Consider the following 26,616-nt stretch of genomic DNA (forward strand, 5'->3'; position numbering starts at 1 on the left):
GTGGAGACAGCCATACATCCTTAAAGTATCGTAGAAAGGGTTTGAACACATGTTTGGCACATGTTTTGCATGAACATGGCAGAGAAATAAGCCATGTTGGCATATTTCCCGTCTGCCCCCTTGTATGTGATAGTTGCAAGCTGGGCGGTGGAATAAGACACTGTGGCTTATTTCTCCTCTGCGATTGTGCAAACTGGGCCAATCTGTGGCATTTGTTTTCCGGGTGTAGAATGTGTTTTTAATCCATTTCTCCTGCACTTTTAAAAATGCCAAAGGGGTAGAATTTATTTTTAAATCATACACAGTAAAAACATTTGCATACCCATATTAACAAGCATGTAGTCACATTATATAAACAAACTTTAAACTACACATAAGAATGTTTACCTGTCTTCACCCCAAAGTTTGTGGGGGTGGGATGAGGGAGGCATGCAGCCCTATTTCACATTTGTGTGCATAATGAAACGAAGCAGCTGTAGACTTACTTGCCCCTCCTGAAACTTCCATTGGTTTCACTTTGTGATCATTGTCTTGGGCTAAGTGATACGGTGGGGCTTAATTTTCAATCTCTTTTACTTTCACATGTGTTCTATCCCATTTCCTCTCTACCCTGCAAACTTTTAATTAAAAATGCCTGCATAAAAATGCAGTTTTTAAAATGCACGTTCCCTCAAAATTTGCATCATTAAATGTCTTTTGATATGGTAATTTGAGCTGGAAATTGTGATGGAAGTTTTGGGAAGTTTGAAAACCTGCGGATTAACTAAATTCCAATCTGTATATTAGTCCAGAAGGTGTTGATAAGGTTGGTTAGTATCGTGATTAGCAAAGGTTGAATTCCTCAAGCATCCCTACTTGCTAGGAATCGTCCCAAATGTTGCCTTCTATGTAACTTTATAGGGAATTGTTTCTATTGTTTGAACCTCATATTAAAATGTTATCTTTGTGTGCCATTGTGTTGCCTTCCCTTTAATAAGTGCATGAAGAATTTAGTCTCGGGGACTAACAGGTAAATCGGTTGTATCGACTTCAGCATGAGCGGAACGACTTCTGTGCAAAGGGCATTCTCGTCCCCCTGCTTCCCCAAAGAGCTTCTTCTAAGGGTCCTCAGGAGAGTCTTTTCAGGGGGCGCAGGAACTGCAGTGGGGAGGACAAGATAGGCAGTTCCCATTAACAAGAGTCTTTACACTCAAGCTGGATAGGATACATCCCATTATATAGAGCCGTAAATGTTCTTGTTTTGCTTTGACTTAGGAGCTTAGGAGCATCTACAACTCAAGAAACATCTGAATGCATACAATAATAAGCAGCTTGAACGAAGTGTTTGTTGCTGTCTTCAAGGAAATAGACACCATGAAAGTTACCACAATCCCAAGATTTAATCAATTTTCTCTGTTGCATTAATAATGAAATTCTACGTACCTATAGGTAGCAACAGTGGTGGCAAAGTAGAGGCTAGGTTTTAATTCTGAAGTTGAAACCATGCTGTTCATAAAAACTGCTTGTTAGAATTTTGTTTTATTGTGTTCCATGCATTTTGAACTTACAGTATAGTCTGGCCTGTGTTCATATATAAATATAATTCTTTCACAGACTTCCCTGTGCTTTTAAATGTATTGATAGAATGGCGGCTTCCAAGCAGGTCACTCACCCCTAACAAAAACCCTAACAGTTCACAAGATATAACTTGTATTTTAGAAATAATTCTAAACATGAGCATTCTTCTGACACTTTCTATTTTGAAAAGGTATAAATTCATCCAAAGGGTGTATACAAAAACTAATTTTTCTTATTGTTGCTTCTTTCTTTGAAAAATAGATCAAAAAGTATTTGGAACTTGAACCACTTGCCCGAGGAAAGCGCTGGATACTTAAACCCTGTTCCTTGGATGATATGGAAGCAGTAAAAGACAGCTTCGGCTTGCTGATAAATTTACTAGAAGACAGAGATCTTGAACCTTCAAGAATGTGAAGAAAACTGGGATGGTTCTCAGCATTGTATCTGTTCGTCTCGCTTTCAGCTGAATTATGGTTTGGTTTAAGAAGACTGTGTTAGAGCTTGCAATAAATATATTTTTGCATAGAGTCTGGAACGCCTGTTTATAAGTTCTGTGAATCAGGTTCATGATTACTTTCAGCTACGTTATCTATACTACTGAATGAGGATTTCCTCTTGTTTACTAACAAATCTGTTCACTGTATGCCATTTTCCTGCATCGTCATTAGAAAGAACCTGAATGTGGAATTTTGCGACATGTACAAAACTTAAAACCAGCTGTAAGCAGACACCAAAAGTTGTCTGGAAATTATAGTTACAGAGAACCAGAGTAAATCTTGAAACCAAGAAATGCATTTTTAATGCAGAAACTAATCAGAAGCCTTATTGAGTGCAAACACCTACCTTTTAACATTTACAGTTTAATTTTTTTTAGAGGGATAAAACATTGATTTAGCAGGAGGTGAAGCAAAGACAGTTGGCATATCAGTATTTTGTTATGAATCTGGAAGCCTCTCAAGTGCAAAAATATAGCTGTTATAAATGTAAATTAAGCTGATTATTGTATAAAATGGTGATGAAATGGAGGCTAACATTTAGTAAAGTTTATGGAGCGAGAACAATAAACAGGCTTAAATAATCACTGGATGTATTCTACATAACTAGTATTATGCTAGAATTCCTTGACCATGGAATCGTTAAAAAAAGTTAGTGTCTGAATTATAAAGTCTGTCTGTGTTTCTTAAATACCCCTATTTTCAGGGGCTTACATTTCTTTCAATCATTGTTCTAGGCTGAATGTTGGTAGATAGCTTTTCATCCTAGAGCATAGGATGTTGTTGTTGTTGTTATTGTTTCTTAAATGTGACAGCACTCCATTTAATTCCAAAAACCTTTCCCAGGTTTACTCTGTTTTGAAGCCCACAGACTGCTTCAAAATTAATTCAAAACTGTCTTGATTTTCAGAGCCCTGGCCATAATACAGCAGTGGATAGCTTCCACTTAATTTGGATATTGGATGTTATATTCATCTACCAAGTAAGGAATGGGTTAGGCCTTGGAAGAATATTATAACATTGGTGATATTATAACACTGAATCTTATTTCTGTATTTTGGGCTTTTTTAATTTTCCAAGAAAAATGCAGGATATGTTTCACTTGTAAAGAAATGCTATGCTTTTTTATAATTTACTTTAGGATACAGTTGGGAAATAAAGATTATCACACAGTTTTTCAATATATACTGCACTTACCCCATTTTTTATAATGACTATTGCATTGAGGTGGGGGTGGGGCTGCCTAATCTTTGACGATTCCTTGTGAAGGATGCCACATGATAGAGTCTTAAGTAATGGTGAGATTACTAAATAGGATAGTTAAACAACTAACCAAAGGGCCAAAAAAATCGTACATCTAAGGGTTGTTGGGGGTTTTTTGTCGTAACTTTTTACCTGTTTCCACTCTGAAACACCCCTTTATAACACTGGAGTTTCACATTTAAAAAATTGAATTATGGTTGTAGCTGCCTACTTCCATCAAAAGAAACCAAGGTCATATTAGGTGGGATATGGTTGTTTTTTGCTGACACAAATGGTTTTTCGGTTTATTTTAGGCCCAGAAAGATGAAATCATTGAAACTACTAGGTGGAGTTAAAAATAAGCAGATAAAGAAGGAACAATCTTCTAATTGGTTTCTCGTGTCTAAGGGACCAAATTTAAAGCAAGAGAAAATGGGCCCTATTTCCAAGACTTCAAAAAAAATGTCTTCACCAATAGATGCACTTCAGACTATGAAAATGGTTTTGCCTTCTAATTTGATCATGAGGTCACTCACTATGCACTGCTGTTAGGTGCAGAGGAAGAGCCTAACTAGCAAAACACAGAATAAAGCTTCAGCCTTATTGTAGCAAAGGGTTGCAATCCTATATGTGTTTATTTGGGAGTAAGTCCCATAGAACTCCCATGGAACCTTATAATTATTAGACATGGATAGGATCAGACTGCAGAAGCTTTATGAAAATGTACACCGGAAAATTAAATTCATATAAGGATTTTCATCAGAAACATTTGATGACTCCATCCTACAGGTTAAAAAGATACCTCAGATCTGCTAGAGAATTTCAGACAAATCCTTTTATTTTAATTTTTATTTGGTGGTTCTGGGTTGAACCTGGATTTTAGCATATCAGTAAAGTTTTTATATCTTTTAATGTTGTTGTTTTTGTAAGTAAATCAATATCTCATGTTTCTATCTAACGTGTTCTTGAATGTACATTAATCTGTGAACAACAATACAGTTTCTTATTGTTTCCTTTTTGAACTGGGCTTTCATCATATAGATGAACAAAATCTCACCCCATCCTATCCCTAGGAATCACTTATCCATGGAACATCATTAAATAGTGAATATTGTCTCTCTCTCTTTTTTTTCTAATTGAGAAAGTTGTGGTGGCTTAAAATTCTTATGGACATCTGTTAAATTACTTTCTGGGTGTGTTTGTGCGTGAATGTGTGCCCACATTGGGCCTTTTCTTAGACCAGTGACTGCCTGCAGTACTTTGGCAGTAAGAATAAAAACATTATCAATCAGTATCCAGCAGCAGCTGTTTTGACAGGTTTCTGTCCGACATCTAATGCTTTACAACGTTCAGTGGCTCCTTTTGTCTCTGAGTCCTAAGATGTTCATTGTGTTGCTTCCATGTTTATATCCTGTACTAATATCTGTGGGAGTGCTAGCATTTTTTGAACATCTTTCATGTGTTCAGTATTCTCCCGGTCCCGGTCCCTTGTATTACATGCCACATGTCTCCACTTACATATTCAAATACTGTAAACAGAAGTGTGTGTTGTGTTACTGAGCTTCTTGCATTTCGTTATTTATAGAAGTTAACAGATTTTTGTACTTAACTAGCTAACACAGTTGCCCTTTTTTTTGTAATGGCAAATAATTTATATTACAAAGGTTTGTATCTCACTGTAGTGAAAAGCAATGATTGATCGCTAACCCACCATATATCCCTGACTTTATACGAAAAGTACAGCATCTATACTCAGTTGACAAATTCATGCACATAACTGCTATGCAGAAAGAACTGTTTGTGATTTATATCGTTTTACGCTAACCAAAATGAAAATAAATGCTGTGTAGAACACTTCACTATGAATGTTTTCATCACTATTGACATTTAGGAATGTGTTTCTTTTAAAAATTTCATTGACATTGTCTGTGCAAGACAATGTGTCTTGTATAGGCCCCATTGAAATTCACAAACAATTTGCAAAAGCCCAATCAGGTATTTCAGCACAGAGTATATAAGGAGGTCTCAGTGGACTTTATACTGTGATTATTACCTTTTTTTAAAAGGTAATTTAAATGTCAAACCTGATGTAAGGATTTCCCCCAGCAATAAAATACTTACTCATGAAAGGATCTACATGAAGAATGCTGACGCTGGAATGCAACTTCCAATAAATCTTGCAGAAAGATAGACTATCAACCAGGATTCTGATCTGCTATTTCTGGAAACGCTTTGCAAAATCCATGTGGATTTTAAATTTTGATGTATTTCCCCCAAAAAATGTGTTCTTCCTTGGAAAATAAACAGCTGTTGGCAAAGACCCTGCAGCTTAATATACCTGACATGCCAAATTGGTTTTCAGAATAGATTAATTGTCAAATAGTTTGGAAATATTTCATAGCATGGCAAAGAGCACATTTTCAGTATTACTATCATTGAGGAACACTGATCAGAAAAAAAAATGCACATAAAACTAGTGACCGAGATCCAAAAGATTGCTTATACTTATATAAAAGGCTTGTTTTGACCCAGTGGAATATTTGACTTTTTAAAGCACCTTGGACAGCTGACAGCCAGGTCATATCACAAACTTATTTTCAAACTTCTGTCAGTTTGGAAAGTAACTTGCTATGAGGCATGGGAACTACTCTTCAAGAACGACAGTGAATTAGAACCTGGCCAATATATTTAGCTATAATGTCAGTGACCTGATTTGCATGACACGCCAGGCTCACCATGGGTTTGTTTTAGAGCTGTGCACGATTTGTTTAAAATGTGCATAAACCTGATGGCCGGGTTCGGACAACACATACGTAACCCCATGGGGGTTGCATATTCAAAATTGTGCCCATCACACACTGCAACTCATTGTGGGTTAAATAACCCACAATAACCCTGGTATGCCATGTGAACCAAACCATAGTATCACTTTTATACAGTGTGCGTGTGAATTTAAATACTAAAGGGTAGGCAAGTTTAATCTACTCAAACAAGAGCATCACAGGGGGGAACTATCTTCAGCGAAGAGGTATCACCACATTGCAAGTATCACTTCTTCCAATGAAGCAAAGTGAGAGCAGTGTAACTCCAGTCATACCACCCTGCATTTTGAATTTATAAACTACACAAGCTTCATCTGCACAGAATTGCACAATATCGATGGCCTATTATTATTATTATTATTATTATTATTATTATTATTATTATTATTATTTATTACATTTTATACCGCCCAACAGCCAATGCTGTAAGGAGACAGTCTCTATTTCACAGTGCTTCAGTTTTAAAATGCTCAAAGGAGATCTCATGCCTAAAGGGATCTTAATGAACTCCCAATAGTTTCTAAAAATCATTTCTTACATATTTGGGAATTTTAGAACTGCTCCTATTAGTCCCTACAAGATCGTAATAATATACTATATTTTTCTACACAAAAGCAATTCTGCGCAGGAAATAGTTTACCTAACATTTGTGACATGTGCTGATCCCATGTACGTATATTGTTGCATGCAGTGTACATGCATTTCAAGTAGGGCTGTGCTCTGCTCTATTTCGGATCCCCGAATCCGAAGTGGAGCAGGCCGATCTGGACCTCTGAAGCCCGGTTCTGAAGTGGATCGGGGGAGGTCTGGATCGGCACAAAGCAGTTCGGAACGGTCTGAACCGATTTGGACTGTTCCGAAGCTCCGGATGCAGGTAAGGGGGGGAAGGGCTTACCTGGCGGCAGTACCGCCACTGCAGTCCATGTGGCAATGGCGACAGAGTCAGGTAAGGGGGAGGGGGGCTCATCTGAGTCCGTCACGATCCAGGTGGCGGCTTCAACTGAGGCCCAGGCCTCAAGCCGGAATCAGGCCGCGGCGACGGTGGCACCAGATAAGTGGGGGGGAGGGTGCTTACCTGGCAGCAAGTAAGTGGGGGCTTACCTGGCTCTGCCGTGGTCCTTGCGGCAGCGGACAGCGAAGCCAGGTAACAAGGGAGGGACCTATTTGTCCCCCATTTTGTCCCCCCTCCCCCACTTACCTGCTTCCACCGCCCGCCATGGAGGCAAGTAAGTGGGGAAGGGGGCAAAATGGCCGAATCTCAATCTGGCCCTTCGGATCTCACTCCGGATCCGGTTCTGGAGCAGATCGGTGGAGGGTCGGATCGACCCGAAGCATTTTTTGGGGGGTGCACAGCCCTAATTTCAAGCACTTACAACAAGTAAGACAAGGGCTACTTCCCAAGTTGAGTATATGTAACATATTAAGTATGTTCATATGTCACTCTTAAGTCTAATCTCTGGTCTTCTGTATCCTGTTCTCTTTTCAACTGTTTCTCAGGATTGACACCTGACTTTCCAAAGAGCAGCAGTAGCTTACTCTTGCACTACACACCAGCAGTAAAGTATTTCACTTCCTCTTTGCTATGATATCCAGTCATTGCCTGCATACAACCAATGATTTATCAAGTAGTAACTTACCACAGTCAACATATAGCCATTTGGTTTGCTACTTTTCTGAAATCACCTCAACTCTTGGTAGGAAATGTTACCAGTATTTAGAAAAATGTAGGGACTGACCAATTTTATTTATTTATTTGTAACATTTATTAGTTGCCCTGGAGCTTAGAATTGTCAGGGCAACGAACAATAGAAACACACATAAAATCCACATAAAAATAGTGACAGCATATTACAACAATCACTTAAAAGTAGCAGGGGCTAAAATGGACATTAGAAGAAGTAAACATATGAAAGAAAAAGCTTCTTAAAAACAGCACAGTACCAGAATTATAGAGGATTCAAAGGCCTGGGAGAATAAAAAGGTCTTTGCCTGGGAACAAAAAAGATAGAGTAGGTGCCAGGCGGACCTCTCTGGGGAGAGTTACTGGGGGAGAGGACTATTACTGAAAAGATGTCCTCTTCAGTCTCCACCCACCGTATCATAGCACTTGAGAGTACAAGGAGCTCAGGCTCTGAGGATGATCTCAGGGCCCACATAGGAATATACCAGAAGAGGTGCTCCTTCACATACTTTGCTCCCCAGGTGTTTTATTTCCTCAAGGACACTTTTCCCTCAGACTTTCTTCGCTCTCTCCTTCTACCCTTGCAAGGAGGTTGAATGGGCATGGCCTGCAAGAAGCTATGTTGGTGATAGCACCTGGGGAATATGTTTAAAGAATTGCATTGTTCTTAGGGCATGGCTAGACGGGGCGATATCCTGGTGATCACCCTGGGATCATCTCTGTGCGTCCACATGACACACAGGGCATCCCAGGAGCAGGGAGGGACGATCCCTCTCCTGGCCCGGGATATCGCCCTACAGTTTAGTACTGATTTTTCCGTGGTCTCAGGATGATCCTGAGACCACAGAACATGTGGCCCGCCATCGCGGTTTTGTCCCGGCTCCTCACAAGTAACCACGAGGAGCCAGGACCTGGGCACAGGACTCCTCAGGAGCTCTGTGCCCATTGGAGGTGGGATGGGGGGAGCGGGAGGGTGTTTTTGTTTTTTTAAAAAAACCTTACATTTTTTGCAGGAGCGCTCCTGCACTCTTCTCGGATTAAAAATCAAAATCAAAATGGCAGCCGCGATGTCCTCATCTCCCTGGAACATCACGCGCCGCGTGTAGACAAGGGCAACGATCTCACAATCATAAAATTGCGAGATCGGCGCCCTCCGCCCCCCTCATCTAGCCATGCCCTTAATTATAATACAAGAATATAAGCCTAGTGAAACCTCAACTAGGGATGCACTAGATGAATTTATGGAAGCCACCATCCCTCAACTTTGGCTCTCCATAGCGGAAGGGAAGTCACTACCCCTTCAGCCTGAATTTACTACATAATCTGGTTTAGCCCTTTAAAGGCTAGTGTTTCCTTTCTACTACCTTACTGTATGTTTTAATATATTTTAAAAGCTTTGTGTACTTGCACTGAGGAGCTTTTGGGGGGGGGGGCAAGAGTGACCCAAAATAAGAGCAATCATATTTGCTAGGGTTCTAGTGTCTGCTACCTGAGACATACGTTTGCCCAATTCGTGCCACTTGAAGGAGTCCTCACACGTCAGCCTATACCACCCCTACAAACTGAATGAAGAGCACTAGTTCATATTATTTACCCTCTTCAAAGAAATTAATTTAAACATAAGCAATCTGTTTTTCAGTATAACTTCAATGGGTTCCCCCCCACCCCGCAATTGTGCCATTTAGGGCAAATTAATGCTGGTATGGGTGGCATTTTATTAGTATATTCTTACAGATGATTCTCCATGTTGAAGTGTACTGACGTGACTGGAACAATACTTTTTTGTATTACATTATTTAAAATAGATCACTTGGATAATATTTTTTTCTGTTTATACATGGCATGGTGGGATCCTAATTCATGGTGAATGCACCTTCAGATTCCCCACCACCACCACCACCAAATATTCTCTATTGAGTATAACCTTTTCCTCATTAAAAAAAAAAAATGATAGATAGCTGTTGGTCAAATGGTACTTAAAGGTAATAAGGTAATCATTCAAGTAAGCTTAAATTTTCATACTAAGAAAACCTTAAAATAGATTCCTTCTTTGTGAGTTTTGAAAGAAAATTCTCTTGTGTGACCGAACTTGCAAATAATAATAATAATAATAATAATAATAATAATAATAATAATAATAATTTAAAAAAACAACAACGCCACTATTAATTCAAGGAAGAAAAGTCTGTCTATATTTTCGTCTTCAACTATATTGGAAATGTGAGTATTAAAACCTGCCTTTTGTTTAAGTACCTGCATGATTGCTATAGGCAAAGGCATAGAATGCAGTGCAGGCAAATTAGCAGGTTGGTTTCCACACTAGCCATCTAGAAAGGAAGGAAAGTGGGCTGAAGGAAGGATTAATCCATCCCTTTGTGCCAGGTTGCTTGGCAGAAGCCACTTTTATTTAATAGCCTGCTGAGAGGCTGGCAACCTGCATTTTGATAGTGCCTGCTACCCCCCCCCTCCCCTTTGGCAGGCTGGTATTGTTTGTAAGCTAGTAACTTTTGTTGCCTTATTTACAAGGGCGTTTAAAATATTCCTTAGCTTTGGATACAAATTGAAAGGGGGCAACTATCCTTTTTAATTTTGGCAGCAGGAGGAGAGAACTTATGCATCTATATGGTGGTGCGTCCCTCAACCTCCCCCAGTGATTAATCTGGACACAGATTTTGATCTGCTATTACCATACAAAGCTGTGTGCATGTTTACTAAGAAGAAAGCCCTGTCAGGTTGTGTGGGACTTACTCACAGGTAAATGTGTATAGGATTGCAGCCTTAACTGACCAAATTAAAAGATGTAACAACTCCTTCTCTTCTGTGGGTACAAAATGCAGAGGCCATGATCTCTAAGCCTTCCATTCTCTTTGACTTTTCAATACTCTCTTATTCACGCCAGACTAGTCAAATCCTAATTATAAACCAAACTAGTCAAATCCTGACAGCTAGAAGGATATCTGTAGAATCTGCACTGTGCAAATGTGTTCCCTCACTTGCTGCTCTACCTTTAAAGTAATGAGCATGACCTTAGTGTGACAGTAAATAAGGTAACATACGGCTGCTAAAATAATGACATACATTACTGGTATAAGGAATGTTTACCCTGCATTCCTATCTTTTAGTGTCCACAATTAACCTGCTCCACAGCTGAGAAAATAATTCTAACCAACAGTGATAAATTGACAACACCTCTCCCCATGGAAGTGGCAACAATATTTATAGAAGTTACTACAAACAAATGCATATCAAGATATAGTGGTATGTTTAGCTAATTTTAGGCCTTGGGATGTGCCAAGGAGACAAGACATCTATGCTATTGTAGTTAAAAGTAACCTAAATCCTCCCCCACTTTGTTATTAAAGCAGGCCTATCCAGCAAGATTGACTTGCTGATTATTTTTTGCTTCTTTACCCCCCTCTTATGTTTGTGGTATCTGAATGCATAACATTCACAATGGCTAGGGAAGAACTAGGAATAATCCTGTCTCTCCTAGCTCCTGCCCCTTATCAATAACCATAAGATTAGCCTCCCTCCCTCCCTCTCTTACAGGATCTACATTACTGCTTTATAGTGGTACTGAAGTGCACTGACAACTGTTGGGGCCCATGACACATCTACACCAAGCAGGATATAACACTATGAAAGTGGTATATACGGTATGTGTCAAGGGGCTCCAACAGTTGTCAGTGCAGTTCAATACCACTATAAAGCAGTAGTGTGGCTCCTGCCTTTTATATACCACTTTCATACCACGTTCGTAGTGGAATATCCTGCTTTGTGTAGAGAGCCCTCTCTCTCCCTCCATCCCTCCCCCCTCCCTCTCCCTCTTCCTCTTCCTTGCAACATATGAACTGGGGGGTTCCAAGCTTCCTGCTAATGAAAGCACCTTTGCTAGCCGTCTTGATTTTGCAAAGTTCTGAACCCATAGAATTTTCAGAATGGAGTCTGAGGTTTTGGTCCAGTCCCATCTCCAATAAAAAGTGCCTAATCTTACAGATTGTAATTATGATTCCTCCATTCTCTTAATACTTGATCTAACCTCAGTAGTTAAACCAAATGCCATGTGGTGCTTTTGGTATGTTGATGCATTATCGTTGGGTTGTTCTTTTACCTGGCCATTAAAAGAATCACGTACTGTAGTTTGAAGACCAAGAATTCCTGTCTGTTTTCACTTTTCTTAGAATGAGGTAAAAGAAATATCTAGAAGGGACTGTTTTGGGATGCAGCAGGGTTGATGATAGAATATTGTGTAGCTGCCATCTGGATTTTCTGAATCCTGATTGGTTGGTTTTCGGGGGGGACTCAACAGCCTCTAAACTTGTCATTAGCTTGGACCAATATCCAGTCAGCCAAATCTGACAACATGTAACTTATATGGAAATTAATTATGTGATGAAATTACTGCATATCCTAGATATACAAAATACATTAAGTGATATCAACAAACCCCAGGGAGCAACGTTTCTTTTGTGGTTGGTTGTGTGTTGTATATTGTATTTGATGGTGGGGGGACATTTCACACTACCTTTTTTCAGCAGTGGAAAAGTGATAAGAATGTGGAGGTATCCACATGCCAACTAAAGTTATTAAAGAAAAAACAAAAAGGTAGTAAAGTCATGAAATCTGTTTTTTCCTCTTAAATGAAGGTAAATATATATATACCCAAATCACTTTCATGTATATATCATTAAAACAGAATCACTGGTAAGAGGGAAAGCAGTTTGGTGTAGTGGTTATATAGTTGGACTAGGACAATTCTCCACTCAGTCATGAAGCTCATTAGGTCCATCATCATCTCTCAGCCTAACCTTCCTCGTAAAGATGTAGTAAGAATAAAAGGAAGAAGAAAAATTATGCATGCTGGTTGCCCTGAACTCCATGGAGAAATGGCAGCATATAAGTAAGATTAAATTAATTTGTAGGGTCATATATTTCGAGCCCTACACCCCAAATTAATGTGTGCTGGTATGTGTTTGGGAATAGGGACAAGGCACACAGCAATACTCTTCCCCCCCACTACAAGCAGCTGGTAACAGCGCTGCTAGAATTGCAGAAAGTGATGCCAGCACTGTAGCCACGATAGTCTGGTACACACACACACACACACACACACACACGAACCTGTCTATGCACACATAGTTGCTTACATATTGAAATGTAATATATACATAGGGCATGGCTAGATGAGGGGGGTGGAGGGGGGTGATCTCACGATATGATGATCGCGAGATCTTCCCCCTCAGTCTACACGTGGCGTGCAACATCCCGGGAAGACGGAGGATGTCGCAGCCGCCATTTTGTTCATTTTTTTTTAAGGTGACCACATGAGCACTCGAGCACAAAGGTAAGTGTTTGTTTTTTAAAACATACTCCCGGTCACCCCACCCCACCCCACCCCTCCCCTGATGGGCACAGAGCTCCTGAGGAGCTCCGCGCCCCGTGCCCGGGTCTCGGCTCCTTGAGGTTACTTGTGAGGAGCCAGGATGAAAACAGGACGCCCGACCACACATCCCACGGTCTTGTGATCATCCCGAGATAGCAGGAAAAGTTGGGATTAAATGGTAGGGCCTTATCCCAGAGAAAGGGAGGGATCACCCCGCCCTGCTTTCAGGATCCCCTGTGCATCATGTGGATGCAAAGGGATGATCCCGGGACGATCCCCGGGATATCGCCCCATCTAGACAAGCCTATATATATATATATCTCACATCCTCTGACACTGCCATTAGGAATATATTTTTCCTCCCCCCCCCCCAAAAAAAGCTTTTAAATTTTTATAAATTCCAAAAATAAAACTTTTTAGATTACTAAAAAGTCTATGCTAGAAAGTAGCAAGTCCCCCATTTTCTGTAACTCCAATAATTTAATCAAGGAATCAAGATTTTATCTGTTCTAAATATAAAAGGCAGAAATTCATTTCAGTTACCTAAAAGTTGTTAGGGATAAAGGAAAGAAGATGAAAATAATGTGCATTGTATGTTCCGAAACTGAATTGTGACACTGATAGTATTCAGCTTATAAAAGGCTGATACAATTATAAAACTTGGGACTTAACTGTAGGGTTTTCTATTTAAAATGTTTTCTAAAAGTTATAACTTCATATTACAGAGCAGTACAAGAATTCATATAAATATATTAAGGTTTTTTTAAAAAGAAAAGAATGAGTCATATTCCAAAATAATAATCAAGACATATTTTGGGTTTTATGATCTTTTGTCGGGAGCCTCAACCACTATATATGTATTTCTAATTAATTCATTCAGTAGGACTTTTCCCCATTAAATATAATTCAAGACATTGTTCACTTCGTCTTCCAAAAAGCTTTTGACAGAGTCCCTCATTAATGACTTCTGAGCAAAATTAGCAGTCGTGGAATAAGAGGAGAGGTCTTCTTATGGATCAGAAACTGGTTAAAGAACAGAAAGCAGAGAGTAAAAATAAATTATAAATTCTCCCAATGGTGGGAAGTAAGTAGTGAGGTTCCATGGGGATCTGTATTGGGACCAATGTTTTTCAATTTGTTCGTAAATGATCTGGAATTAGGAGTGAGCAGTGAAGTGGCCAAGTTTGTGGATGACACCAAATTATTTAGAGTGGTTAAAACAAAAAGGGATTGTGAGGAGAACCAAAAGGATCTCTCCAGACTGGGAGAATGGGAATCCTAATGGCAAATGCAGTTCATTGTAAGCAAGTGTAAGGTGATGCACTTTGGGACAAAAAAATCCCAACCTGATGGAAACTGAACCAGTAGTGATGAAACAAAAAAGAGATCTTGAGTTGTGGTGGACAGCTCAATGAAAATGTCAAGCCAGTGTGCGGCCACTGTAAAAAAAAAGGAAACCCTGTGTTAGGCATAATTTTTTTTTAAAAAAAAATGAGAATAAAACTGCCAGTATCATACTACCTCTATACAAATCTATTGTGCAACCACACTTGGAATACTATAGACAGTTTTGATAACTGCACCTAAAAAAAAGATATTGTAGAGCAACTGAAATGATCAAGGGGCTGTAGCATCTCTCCTGTGAGCGAAGGTTACAACAGCTGGGATTGTTTAGCTTGAAAAATGGGTAGGTAAGGGCAGACATGATAGATAAAGGTGTACAAATTTATGCATGGTGTGGAGAATATGGATAGGGAGACAATTTTCTCCCTCTCCCATTATACTAGAATTCGGGGTCATCCCATGAAGCTGATTGGTGGGAGATTCAGGACAGATAAAAAGAAGTACTTCTTCACACAGCACGTAGTTACACTGTGGAATTCACTACCACAAGATGTAGTGATGGCCAACAATTTGGATGGCTTTCAAAGGGGGTTGGATAAATTCCTGGAGGAGAAGGCTATCAATGGCTACTAGTCCTGATGGCCATGTGCTACCTCTAGCTTCAGAAGCAGTAAGTACTAGTTGCTGGGTAACATAGGAAGGGAGGGTGCTGTTGCACTTGTATCCCACTTATGGGTTCTCAATCAACAGCTGGTTGGCCTCTGTGTGAGCAGAGTGCTGAAATAGATGAACCCTTGGTCTGATCCAGCATGGCTCTTCCTAACTGACTACCAAGTACTTTATGGAAGTAATAGAAATGAGGCTATTTAGTCAATTGGTAACTTTTTTAAAAAAGGCTAATGTTTTAACAGGAAGTCAAGGATCAGTCCAGTCTCTTGAATCGCCTGACATGGGAGGCGTCTGATTACTAACTAAATGTGAACAAAAAAGAGGCTTTCCTTGGCTTAAGTGAGCCAGCCTACCTATGGCCTAGCCAAACCCTGCAGCCATGCTGACTAATAAGACCTCTTTCTCCAGTAAATGTAGCCATGCATTTCCAGTCAGTGTAACACAATGACTTTAGATCTCTTTTCTTCATTTTCTAGGTTTGCGCTGTAGAAATTTATTGGCTTCTTGCAAAAAATTGTGCCTCCCTCTCTGACACTTTTGCATTTTTCCTTTATTCGTTTTCATCTGCTTTACTGGAAAATGCTTGGCACACCCATCTCTTTTCTTCCAGTTAGCTGCTTGCCTTTGGGCAATGCACAATCCCAGCAGCAGATATGTTGCTCATTCACTTCAAGAGGAACAGATTCACCTTAGAGAGGGTCTTTTTGAGTACATATGGAAAAGAGTAACCCTTCATTCCTCAATACATCTGTGAAATATCTACACTGAGCACTTCATGCCAAGATGAAGTTGAATTCTTTTGTCCTGGCAGCCTTACCCAGTCAACACTGCAAGACAGAGACACCTTGGTCAAAATCTGTTGGCTTAGGCCCAGACCACAGGGAAGGGGTAGAGGCTTGAAAATAATTTCTTCTTGGTAGCAAAATAGCTCGGAACAAGATGAACAGTACGTAGATCATTGTTGTTTGCTACAACAACAAACGGTAAAAGTACAAATCTTATTTTTTGGAAAAGTCTGTTATTTGGCATACATCCCCACCGCTCTTTAAGGTGCTTGCTTGTGTTACATTGTTTAATGACTAGAACAAATGTTATAAGACTGCTATAATTAACTAAAGTGTATGTAAGGGTTGTCAAACACTGTAACATTTCCAAAACGGGATGGGGAGGTGATTTACTATACTCATATAAGAGATATTGGCCCCAAGATGCAGGTTCCTGCAAGCAAAACCATGCTGAATGGGTGACTGGTACACTTCTTTGACAGGATTGATCAGCTGTGCAGGGAAAGGGGAAATGGAGGGAGGTTCCCTGTCACAGTCTCTTACAGGTGATTGATTCTGCCAAAGCTGAGCCAACTATCTCGGGTGATGCTTCCATGAAATTGATCCAGGAGAGATCTCTACGCTCACAGTCTGTGTGAAGGATGCAGAGTAAGGGTCCAATCCAGGAACTGCATCCACATGCAAAAGTCTGATTCTTGATAACTCTTGGTGAATAAGGATAATGGAGTTTCAAAATATCTTTTGGAAAGCAATGGTCAAATGGCTAATCAGTCATTTTCTCCTGCTTAAAAATGGCATGCATTGTATCTCCACATAATTCAATATTATACTGACGGCATCTGATTTATTTGTGAAAATCCTCGGGAGAGTTTTCTGAGGGAGCTGGAGAACTTTCAGAACTGCAAATCAAGAAAAGAATAGCCCTGTTTCCAAGTTTGTTTTTAGTTTTTTGGTGTGTGTTGTTTTTTTTAGCGAATTACTATGCAAACCACTAAAAAGTAAAGAGTTCCTACTTCTGGCTTAGATAATGGAGTGTTGAGAATCAAGGGCAAATAAGAAGACATACTGTTCTTGGTTTTGCTATTACTTATGAACCAAAGAGTCTAGATTCTGTGCCAAAAATTCCAAAATTTTACACGAAGGAATTCCAGGTTCTGTGCCAAGAAAACTCTAATTCAGCATTCAAAATAAATTATATACCAATGCATCTGTTGTTGTTTTAGCCTATATATGCCAAATTTTGCACGGTTTATTCGGAACCTACCTTTGAATTTTTGTAGAATGCGAAATTGTTTTTGTTTGTTTTTTGTCATGAGTGTTGGGATGACAGGCAGCAAATGTCAGTGATTGGCAGTAGGGTCTTAAGGACAGGAGAAAATAACTTGAGAAATTAAGGGAAAATGAGTAAATTTGCATGCCATGCTAAACCAGGGTTAGTCTTATGAGGTCAAGTCGCAGCAGTACTGGACTCATTGCTTAGTCTGTTGTTTAAACCTTATACTATTAATTATGGTTAGTGAAGAAGGCCAATTACTGGGCAGAGCATCCTCTCGTGCAAGCACTGAGTCATTACTGACTCTTGGAGGGACGCCAGCTTTTGCTGACTTTTCTTGGCAGGCCTTATAGCGGGGTGGTTTGCCGTTGCCTTCCCTGGCCATTATTACCTTTCCCCCAGCTAACTGGGTACTCATTTTACCGACCTCGGGAGGATGGAAGGCTGAGTCGACCTGAGCCGGCTGCCTGAAACCAGCTTCCGCTGGGATCGAACTCAGGCCATGAGGAGAGTTTCAGCTGCAGAAACTGCTGCTTTACCGCTCTGCGCCACACGAGGCTCGGGCAGAGCATAGCCAGCAACAAGTGCTATGAAACCAGCTTTTCAAAGTTCTTTTGATTTAATTCCGCCCCACCGCAATCTTGGTAATGTTTGCTACAAGATGCAGGGCTCTCACAGATGAAGGCCTGTCTAGCCCCCCTTCTCTTTTCTCTGTAAGCCACTGATTCAACGAGAAGTACCTTCATATTGGACTAAAGTTTACCTAGACCTTAAGGAAGAAGACTGGCCAGCCCCAGCATTAAAAAATGCTCACTGGAATGAATCCAAATTCCAGATGCATGTATTTATAAAGAAAAAAGAAAAAGCTGGCTAGAAAATAGGGAGAGACATATCTGTCGAGAGACATTAAATAAAAGAAGGAAGGCTACCTGAGAAAGTGCGTCTGTATTCCTTGCTTTTGACAGATCCGACATTTCTAAAGATCCTTATTCAGATTGTGATGTTTTGCTGACGGTCTGAGACTAATGTAAGCCAGCTTTGCCTTGTCCTTTGGGGATGCTGAGGAACTGCTGTCTCAGGGCTGGCACCTGTGCCTCTTAACCGCTGTGTGGCAGAGCCAGGTTTTCTGACTCTCATAAGTTACTGTTCACAGAACCAGGGGTCTGTCTGCCTGCTCTGTATACTCCGTGGTGGCTGCACATTTATACAAGTAAGCTGCCAACTCACAGCCACCATGGGCTCTTCCGCAGAAACTGCTCTAAAAGGTCCCAACTTACTGCGGCTTTTCCTTTTGCTGCGAGGTCACCACCTCCTTTCTGCCATCTGTTGGTGGTGACCTTGCTTTGGGTTCAAGGTGGGGGCATTCCCAGGGGCGGATCGAGGCCCAGGATAGGATGCGGTAAGACTGGCAGAGGGCGGGGGTGGGCTCGATGAGCCAAATGGCCAGCGGCACTGCGGCTTTTTTTGGCTGGGAAGCCCACGTGACCTCCTGCCATGAAGATGTAGCGTTCCCATCCCACAGCTGTGATAACGCAGGGTTTCAAGGGAATGAGCAGCAAAGGCGTCCTCCTCAAGACACAGCCCAAGTCCTGCAGTGAAGACTGCTTCCATAGTATCAAAGGGAGGAAATGCAACACCACTGCAAGTCATCGATCAATTGATCACAAATTCATAATAAGTGTGTATTCCTTTGATGCAAACCTTGGTTTCTGTTAATTTCTCCTGAAGTAAGCATACGGCAGTAGAGGCTGGTGGCGTTGATGTCAGTGGGGCAGTGAATCCATTCCGGGTTTCCGTCAGAACTCTAAAGAGAGTTTAGAATGCTGCCTGTTTTGATTGCATTGAGCATGCTCCGGGTTGGGCCCTAAAGGAAGTGGCAGAGCACCTTGGATAGCTCCTGTAGAGTTCTGACTGGTTCTGATTGAAACCCAGAGTAGATTCACTACCCCACTGACATCGGAGACACCAGCCTCCACTGGCATACACCACAGTCTCTCTGTGACATGACTCGACTCTGAGCTCAGTATCTAAATTTACACGTGTACTCATTGGTCAGATGTAATGTGATCGCAGCCACATGGTAACAGCATTGTGATGCAGCAGAGTGGCCTTCCCCAAAAGGGTTCCCTTCGTCACATGTCCATGTGGGAAGCAGGCTCCAATGACCTTTACTCCGAGCCACCAGGGCTGTTCCTGTGTTCTAACAAAGTTGGTTAAAATGGGGAGATTCTCACATCTAGAAATGTGAGTCTATATTAGGATGACTGTATTTGGGAAACCAAAAAAGAGGACACGCAGGGGTTCCCAGAAAGTGTGTCATGCTCCCCTGCCATGCTAATGGGAGCTGCCATTAGTGTGCCCGGGGACGGGAGGAGTGATGCTCTTTCTGGAGGCCCCGGAAAGCACGCTTTCCTTTCCTCCACTCCTGTCGGGATCTTAAAGGGCCTGATTGGAGCAGAAGATAGGGAAGTGTGTCATTCTCACCTCCCCGACACTGCTCCAATTGGGGGCTTTTCTATAATGTCCAGGAATGACACACTTTCCCCTTTAAGGCCCTGATTGGAGCAGTGGGGAGGGGAATAAGAACATAAGAAGAGCCATGCTGGATCAGACCAAGGGTCCATCTAGTCCAGCACTCGTTTCACACAGTGGCCAACCAGCCATTGGCCAAGCACGAACAAGTAGGATATGGTGCAACAGCACCCTTCCACCCATGTTCCCCAGCAACTGGTGTACACAGGCTTATTGCCTCGAATACTGGAGATGGCACACAACCATCAGGGCTAGTAGCCATTGGTAGCCTTTGCCTCCAGGAATTTATCCACCCCTCTTTTGAAGCCATACAGATTGGTGGCCATCCCCACATCCTGTGGCAGTGAGTTCCATAATTTAACTATGCGCTGTGTGAAGAAGTACTTCCTTTTATTTGTCCTGGATCTCCCACCAATCAGTTTCATGGGATGACCCTGGGTTCTAGTCTGTTGGTGGTGACCTTGGTCTAGAATGATGCATCTCCCCCCCCCCCTGCCATACTAATAGTGGCCTTAAAGGGGAAAGTGCGTCATTCCAGGACAGTATAGAAAATTACAGAAAATCTCCCCTGATGCCCAGGATAGAAGAAAAAACAGGGGAAATCCGGGGAAATCATGGCAGTTGGTCGCCCTAATCTTGGGTGACTAGAGTCCAGTTCATCAGATGTAATAAGAATATATCCAATGAGAGAATAGATAGCATCAACATCATTCAGGCTAGCCTTGAGTGTTATTTTAATTATAGGGATGAAAAATAGCAAGTTGTAAGTTTTTTTGTTTTGGTTTTTTTGGCTGAAGGGCAGGACTAAAAATGCTTAAGATATGTAATTTAGAACTAGGAAGGAGGAAAATGTTTTCATGGAGTGTTTATTACAATCCTGGTTGCTATACACGTCTAGGCCTTGTTGGCTCCTGTAAGGCTTGTTGGAAGCAGAGCTTGCTTAGAAGGTGGTGATGGTAGTACCTTGGTAAAATCACACTAGCTAGTAAAAGAGGCTGGGCTCCACGGCATCTGACCACAGGGGAAGCATTTCCACATGGCTGGCCATGTACAACTCTGCAGGTCTCTTAACTTGGGGGTGCTCCAGAAGAGGAGGCAAGGGGAAATTTGGTGACATGTGAACCCTAGGGAATAGGAAATACTATAGTGCTCACAAAATCAAAGGAGTTGTGCCTCCACATTGCGTGGGTGTAAGCCTATCATGTTGGCCTTTATGCTTTCATCTGCCCCCTATATTGGTCCCATTCAGAAGACACCTTAAACCACGGCTTTAACTGCGGTGGTTAAGCCAGAAAGCTGGGCTGTGTTCAGAAAACACCTTAAATCATGGCTTTAACCACAGTGAATAAGGCTTTCAGGCTTAACCACTGTGGTTAAAGCCGTGGTTTAAGGTGTCTTCTGAATGGGGCCGTAATGTCTTGGCATCCACTGGTCCATGTACGCAAGCACATATTGCTTGAGCAAAGGAAATCTTGCCCATCCTGGCTAATTCGATCTAGCAGAGGTGGATTGGCTGGGTGGGTCCAGGGAGTGGTAAATGCCTCCCTCTGTCAGGGAGTGGTGCCTGCTGCCTTGAAAGAGGCTGTAGTGCGCCCTCTCCTGAAGAGGCCCTCCCTGGACCCAGAGGTATGTGAGAACTACCGTCCCATTGCTAATATCCCCTTTTTGGGCAAGGTGCTTGAGCGTGTGTTGGCTGGGCAACTTCAGACGTTCTTGGAAGAAATGGATTATCTGGACCCATTTCAGTCTGGTTTCAGGCCAGGGCACGGCCTTGGTGGCTCCGACCTACTCCGGGTGAAAGACAGGGGGAGTGCTACCCTGTTGATCTTCCTGGATCTCTCGGCAGCTTTTGATACCATTGATCATGGTATCTTACTGGGTCGGCTCTGCGAGATGGGAGTAGGAGGCCCTGTGTTACAGTGGCTCCACTCCTACTTGCAGGACCGATCCCAGAGAGTGGTATTGGGGGATTCCTGTTCCACCCCATGGCAATTAAGCTGTGGGGTGCCACAGGGTTCTATTCTGTCCCCCATGCTGTTCAACATCTATATGAAGCCGTTGGGTGAAGTCATTAGGGGTTTTGGGGTTGGGTACCATCAGTATGCTGATGATACTTCACTCTACTTCTCGGAGTCAGCTGGGGCTGTGAAGGTGCTGGACCAGTGCCTGGAGGCTGTAATGGGCTGGATGAGGGCCAACAAACTGAAGTTGGGTCCTGATAAGACGGAAGCTCTGTGGATTGGTGGTTCCCAAGTCCGGGAAGTGGGTAAGCAGCCTGTTCTGGATGAGGTGGCGATCGCTCTGAAGGAGCAGGTATGTAGCTTGGGAGTACTCCTTGATCCATCATTGTCACTGGAGGCCCAGGTGGACTCTGTGGCACGGAGTACGTGGGGTCAGCTTCGGCTGTTCCGCCAGCTATGGCCTTTCCTGGACAGGGACAACCTAGCCACAGTAGTGCATGCACTGGTAATGTCCCGATTAGACTACTGCAATGTACTCTACGTGGGGCTGCCCTTGAAGACGATGCGGAAATTGCAGCTAGTGCAAAATGCAGCAGCTAGACTTACAGACTTGCAGCAGCATCTTACAGAGCCCACATAACACCAGTTTTAAAGGAACTGCACTGGCTGCCTATACGCTTCCGGTCAGAATTCAAGGTGCTGGTAATGACGTTTAAAGCCCTAAACGGCTTGGGACCTCGATACTTGAGAGAGTGCCTCTCCTTATATATGCCTGCCCAAGACCTTAGATCTGTTGGAGGAGCCCTGGTCCGCATCCCACCAATGCAACATATATGTTATGATGGGACATGGGAGAGAGCTTTCTCTGTGGTGGCACCCCGACTGTGGAATGCCCTCCCCCTGGAGGCCCGATTGGCGCCAGCATTGATTGCATTTCGACGCCAAGTAAAAACATGGCTTTTTAACAAAGCCTTTGATGGTTAAACTCATTGGCACATTGTTTCAACTGTTTTAACTGCATCTATTGCTTTTAAATTATATATTGTTTTAACTTGGATTATGGTTTAATTTGTTTTTAACTGTGTATATTTATTGTTTTATACTGTATGTTTTTATCTGTGCGCCGCCCTGAAATCTTAGTGATATAGGGCGGGATATAAATATTTTAAATAAAATAAAAATAAATCTACTCTTGGGCCAGATCTACACTAAGCAGAATATGACACTTTGAAAATGTTTTGAAGACTGTATTTGGAGTGTGTCCTGGGCCCCAACAGTTGTCACTACTATTATAAACAGTTTTAAAGCAGTAGTGTAGATCCTGCCCAAGGCTTACTAGTTGTCCCTTTGCACAATTACTCTCTGCTACGTAACATTCAGTGTGTTTCAGTTTGAAATTGGGCAGGATGGGGGGCGGGAGAACATAAGGTAAGTTGGATGGAATGGACTAATACCTGGATAGAGGATGAAGGAAGAAACTATGTAAAGAATGGGGGGGGGTGTTCATCAAAGTATGCAGCTTTCGTGGAAGGAGGGGGGTCAGATTCTCACCAGAGAATTCATGACTAAATAAATAGACTATGTCTTTCATTGTAGAAAGGAGATTATGTGACCTGGGGGCCTGGACATTTTAGGGAGCACCTATGAGCCCTCCTACCAATAAGTTCAGAAAAAGAGACCCTGCTAAAGACATCCTTGCCAACCCCACCATGCAATGTAGAGCTAGTGGAGACACGTTGCATACCAATACTGCTTCTAGTCTCTTCCTGCTTCCAGTCTGCAAATATTCATAAAGTATAAATATTTCCTAAAACGTAGTGATATTTTTATCCATATTTTCCCCCAGGTACTTATTTATGTACTTATTTATTTATTAATCAATTTATTTAAAATATTTATATCCCACCCTATATCACTAAGATCTCAGGGCGGCGTACAGATAAAAACATACAGTATACAACAATAAATATACACAGTTAAAAACAAATTAAATCATGGCACTTGATGATTGTGCCAGTGGGTTTTTGATACGATATTTGTGCCTTTAGATTTTAATACCTTTAGGGTGCAATCCTATGCATGTTTAGACTGGGGGTGGGTGGGATGATCCTACAACTCCCAGGATGCTGGGAATTGTAGGACTTTGAGTCAAATCATGCATAAGATTCTGTCTAAACATGCATAGGATTGTGCCCTTGCAGTATATATTCCCTCTCTCCTTTTTATTTACTGTAGCTTTTTGCTTGGGCATCATACATTATCCATTAGACTCCAAGGGCAGCATCCACCAACCTGGTGCACTCCAGATGTCTTGGACTACAACCCCCAGCATTCCTGACCAATTGGCCATGCTGGCTGTGGATGATAGGATGGTACCAGGTTGGGGAAGCCTTAGGTATGATGGGACTTACTTGTGAATAAATACGCACAAGGTTGCACCATAACTGTAGTCTGCAGGGGTGAGGGAATCAACTTGAAGGAACTTCTTTACTTGGAATCACTTCTTCAATATGTAAACATAGCCTGGTTTGAAATTATGTTTTTTTTTTTATGTAACAGAGTCGCTTGCAGTTACTTTTTCAGAACTGTGACAAAGTTTGTAAGAAGTGCCTGAGGTGTTCTACTTTTTGAATAAATGGACGTGGTTGGGGCGGTGGGTGGAGTGGGGTGGGGGAGAGAGTGACTGTGTTAGCCAAAAAACAAAAGGAGGAGAGTGGAGTCTACGTAATATGAGCTGTTGGAAAAATTCAACTTGGAGTACCTTGGAGTTCAGCTTTTAACAAACATAATAAATTAGCAAAGCTTCTGGGGAGCTTCAGCTTTCTCCTGATTATAAGATGAAAACTGGCCATTTATCATTAAAAAAAACATGGTGAAGAGGTAGTGAACTGCAGGAGAGGAAGGGTTTCTTGGCATGTGCAGCTAACAATACCAGATTAAACCTCCAGATTTGTAAACCGTCGCTTAAACCATATATAATCTGCTAGGCTACAACCTATCGTCGGGAGCCAGACCAAGGTTTTTGAGCAGACATTCCCTTCAACACTAGCTTTGTTTTGAGAGTCTGGCCTAAGGTCTAATGATGTCACCAAATGCTTGTTTTTCTCTGCGGAAAGCCAAACATTTGCCACTCCCTACACCTGGGAATCCTCTAAAACAGGAAAGCGGGCTGGGTGTGGGCAGGGAGAAAGAGGTTCAACCTGGGTCTAGAGAGAATGAGAGGGATTTGAAGAGGTGAGATTTAGATGGAAAGGGGAACAGGAGAGCAAAGCACGGCTGCAACATTTAATCAACTGAAGGTGCAAATCCTATACATGTTCAGACAGAAAAAAAGTCCTACAATTCTCAGCATTCACCAGCCAGCCATGTTAGCTGGGGAAAGCAGGGAGTTGCAGGACGTTTTGTTGTTTTGTTCTAAACATGCATAGGATTGTGCCTTGATTAAATTAATCATTCAAAAAGCTTTTTAACTAACTAAAACTTTGCTTCTGATTAATTGGAGGGCAGTTGGAACCCCCCCCCCTTTCTAATGCATAATACAGTCCGGTAGAGATTCATCCATCCCCTAAACTTTTGTCATTCAGGAGTCAGCTAAAGATGTATTTATTTGCACATACTTTGAGGGTATATGCAAGTGTTTTAAATAGTATAGTGATCATCTTTTATGCTACATTTGCAATTTTATTTATTTTATTTTATTTATTTATTACATTTTTATACCGCCCAATAGCCGAAGCTCTCTTTTAGAGTTATGTAATGGTGTTTATATGGTGTACTCTTTTATATGGGTTGCTAGCTACCCTGGGCTCCTTGCAGGGAAGGTCAGGATATAAATCATTTTTTTTAAAAAAAATAAGCCTACTTTTAAAAAAATCTTTCAGATGGAAGGTACTATCTTAAAAGAGATATTCCCCTTTCTTTCCCATATTACAGGAACACATTGGTACATACTGTCTCACATGTATGCATTAGCTAAAAAAGAAGAAGGTATCCTTCCTGTGTTAAAACTATTGTTCAAATGCCATCAGTGAATTAAGCTTGCTTTAATAATATTTTTTTTATCTATTGCATTTCTATACCACCCAATAGCTGAAGCTCTCTATTATGACAATAGTAATAATAATAAATAGTAATGATAATAATAAATAATGACAATGATGGATAGCTTCAAATCAGCATTTTAATGGTAGTTGGAACCAATATGTTCTGTGAGTAGGTGCATGAAGGGAGCACCAGCTGAGAACTGAAATCTAAGGCAGTATCTGTTGTGAGTTTAGTTGTAGTAAGAGTTGCATGATATTAAAATGTGTTTGTTCTACACTGCAGTGTCCTAAGCTATTGTTTTACTAGGGTGACCACATGGAAAGGTGGACAAGGCCCCTTGTATCACCAGTTGTATGCAAAAGGGAATTTCAGTAGGTGTCATTCAGCATTCAGTCCTTCAGGTGTCCTTCAGCATACAGCACCTGGTGAAATTCCCTCTTCATCACAAGAGTTGAAGCTGCAGGAGCCCTGCCCTCTTGACCAGATACAATATATATCAGTCTGGGATAAAGCGTACCATTCTATTATCACTACAGCAGCCAGGAATCCCAATCTTAAGCGTCAAGAGGATTTTAAAGTAATTCCTTCCACATCCATATACTTCCCATGTCTAAAATGTCCAAAGAGCGTCGTGTTCAACACAAACATCCAAACTATAACATGCAAACAAGCCTTAAGTCCGAGGTGGGGCTTTTCTGGCTGATTTGAAACAAAATAGCACCACCAATAGAAGTTTCATGCAAAAGAGCAGAGGAAAGAAGAAACAAAACATTCCCTATTTATTATTTCTATTTGCTGTTTTCATTGCTAAACTAATCATACTTCACAA

General features: G+C 41.5%; 1 protein-coding gene across 4 annotated transcripts in view; it reads left to right on the forward strand.

The window, feature by feature from the left end:
* Nucleotides 1-25,060, forward strand: part of ARL15 (ADP ribosylation factor like GTPase 15) — a 264,752-nt gene extending 239,692 nt beyond the window's left edge. For 3 of the 4 annotated variants that reach the window (XM_063128076.1, XM_063128077.1, XM_063128075.1), the window contains one exon: nt 1,819-5,140. In XM_063128076.1, coding sequence (XP_062984146.1) covers nt 1,819-1,971 — 153 coding nt within the window. In that variant the 3' untranslated portion in view covers nt 1,972-5,140. Of the gene's footprint in view, nt 1-1,818; nt 5,141-25,042 lie in introns of those variants that run through there. The other variant, XR_010025555.1, reaches the window with a different exon arrangement.
* Nucleotides 25,061-26,616: the final 1,556 nt, after the last annotated feature.

Source organism: Elgaria multicarinata, chromosome 6 (genome assembly GCF_023053635.1).
Source record: "Elgaria multicarinata webbii isolate HBS135686 ecotype San Diego chromosome 6, rElgMul1.1.pri, whole genome shotgun sequence".
Taxonomy (NCBI): domain Eukaryota; kingdom Metazoa; phylum Chordata; class Lepidosauria; order Squamata; family Anguidae; genus Elgaria; species Elgaria multicarinata.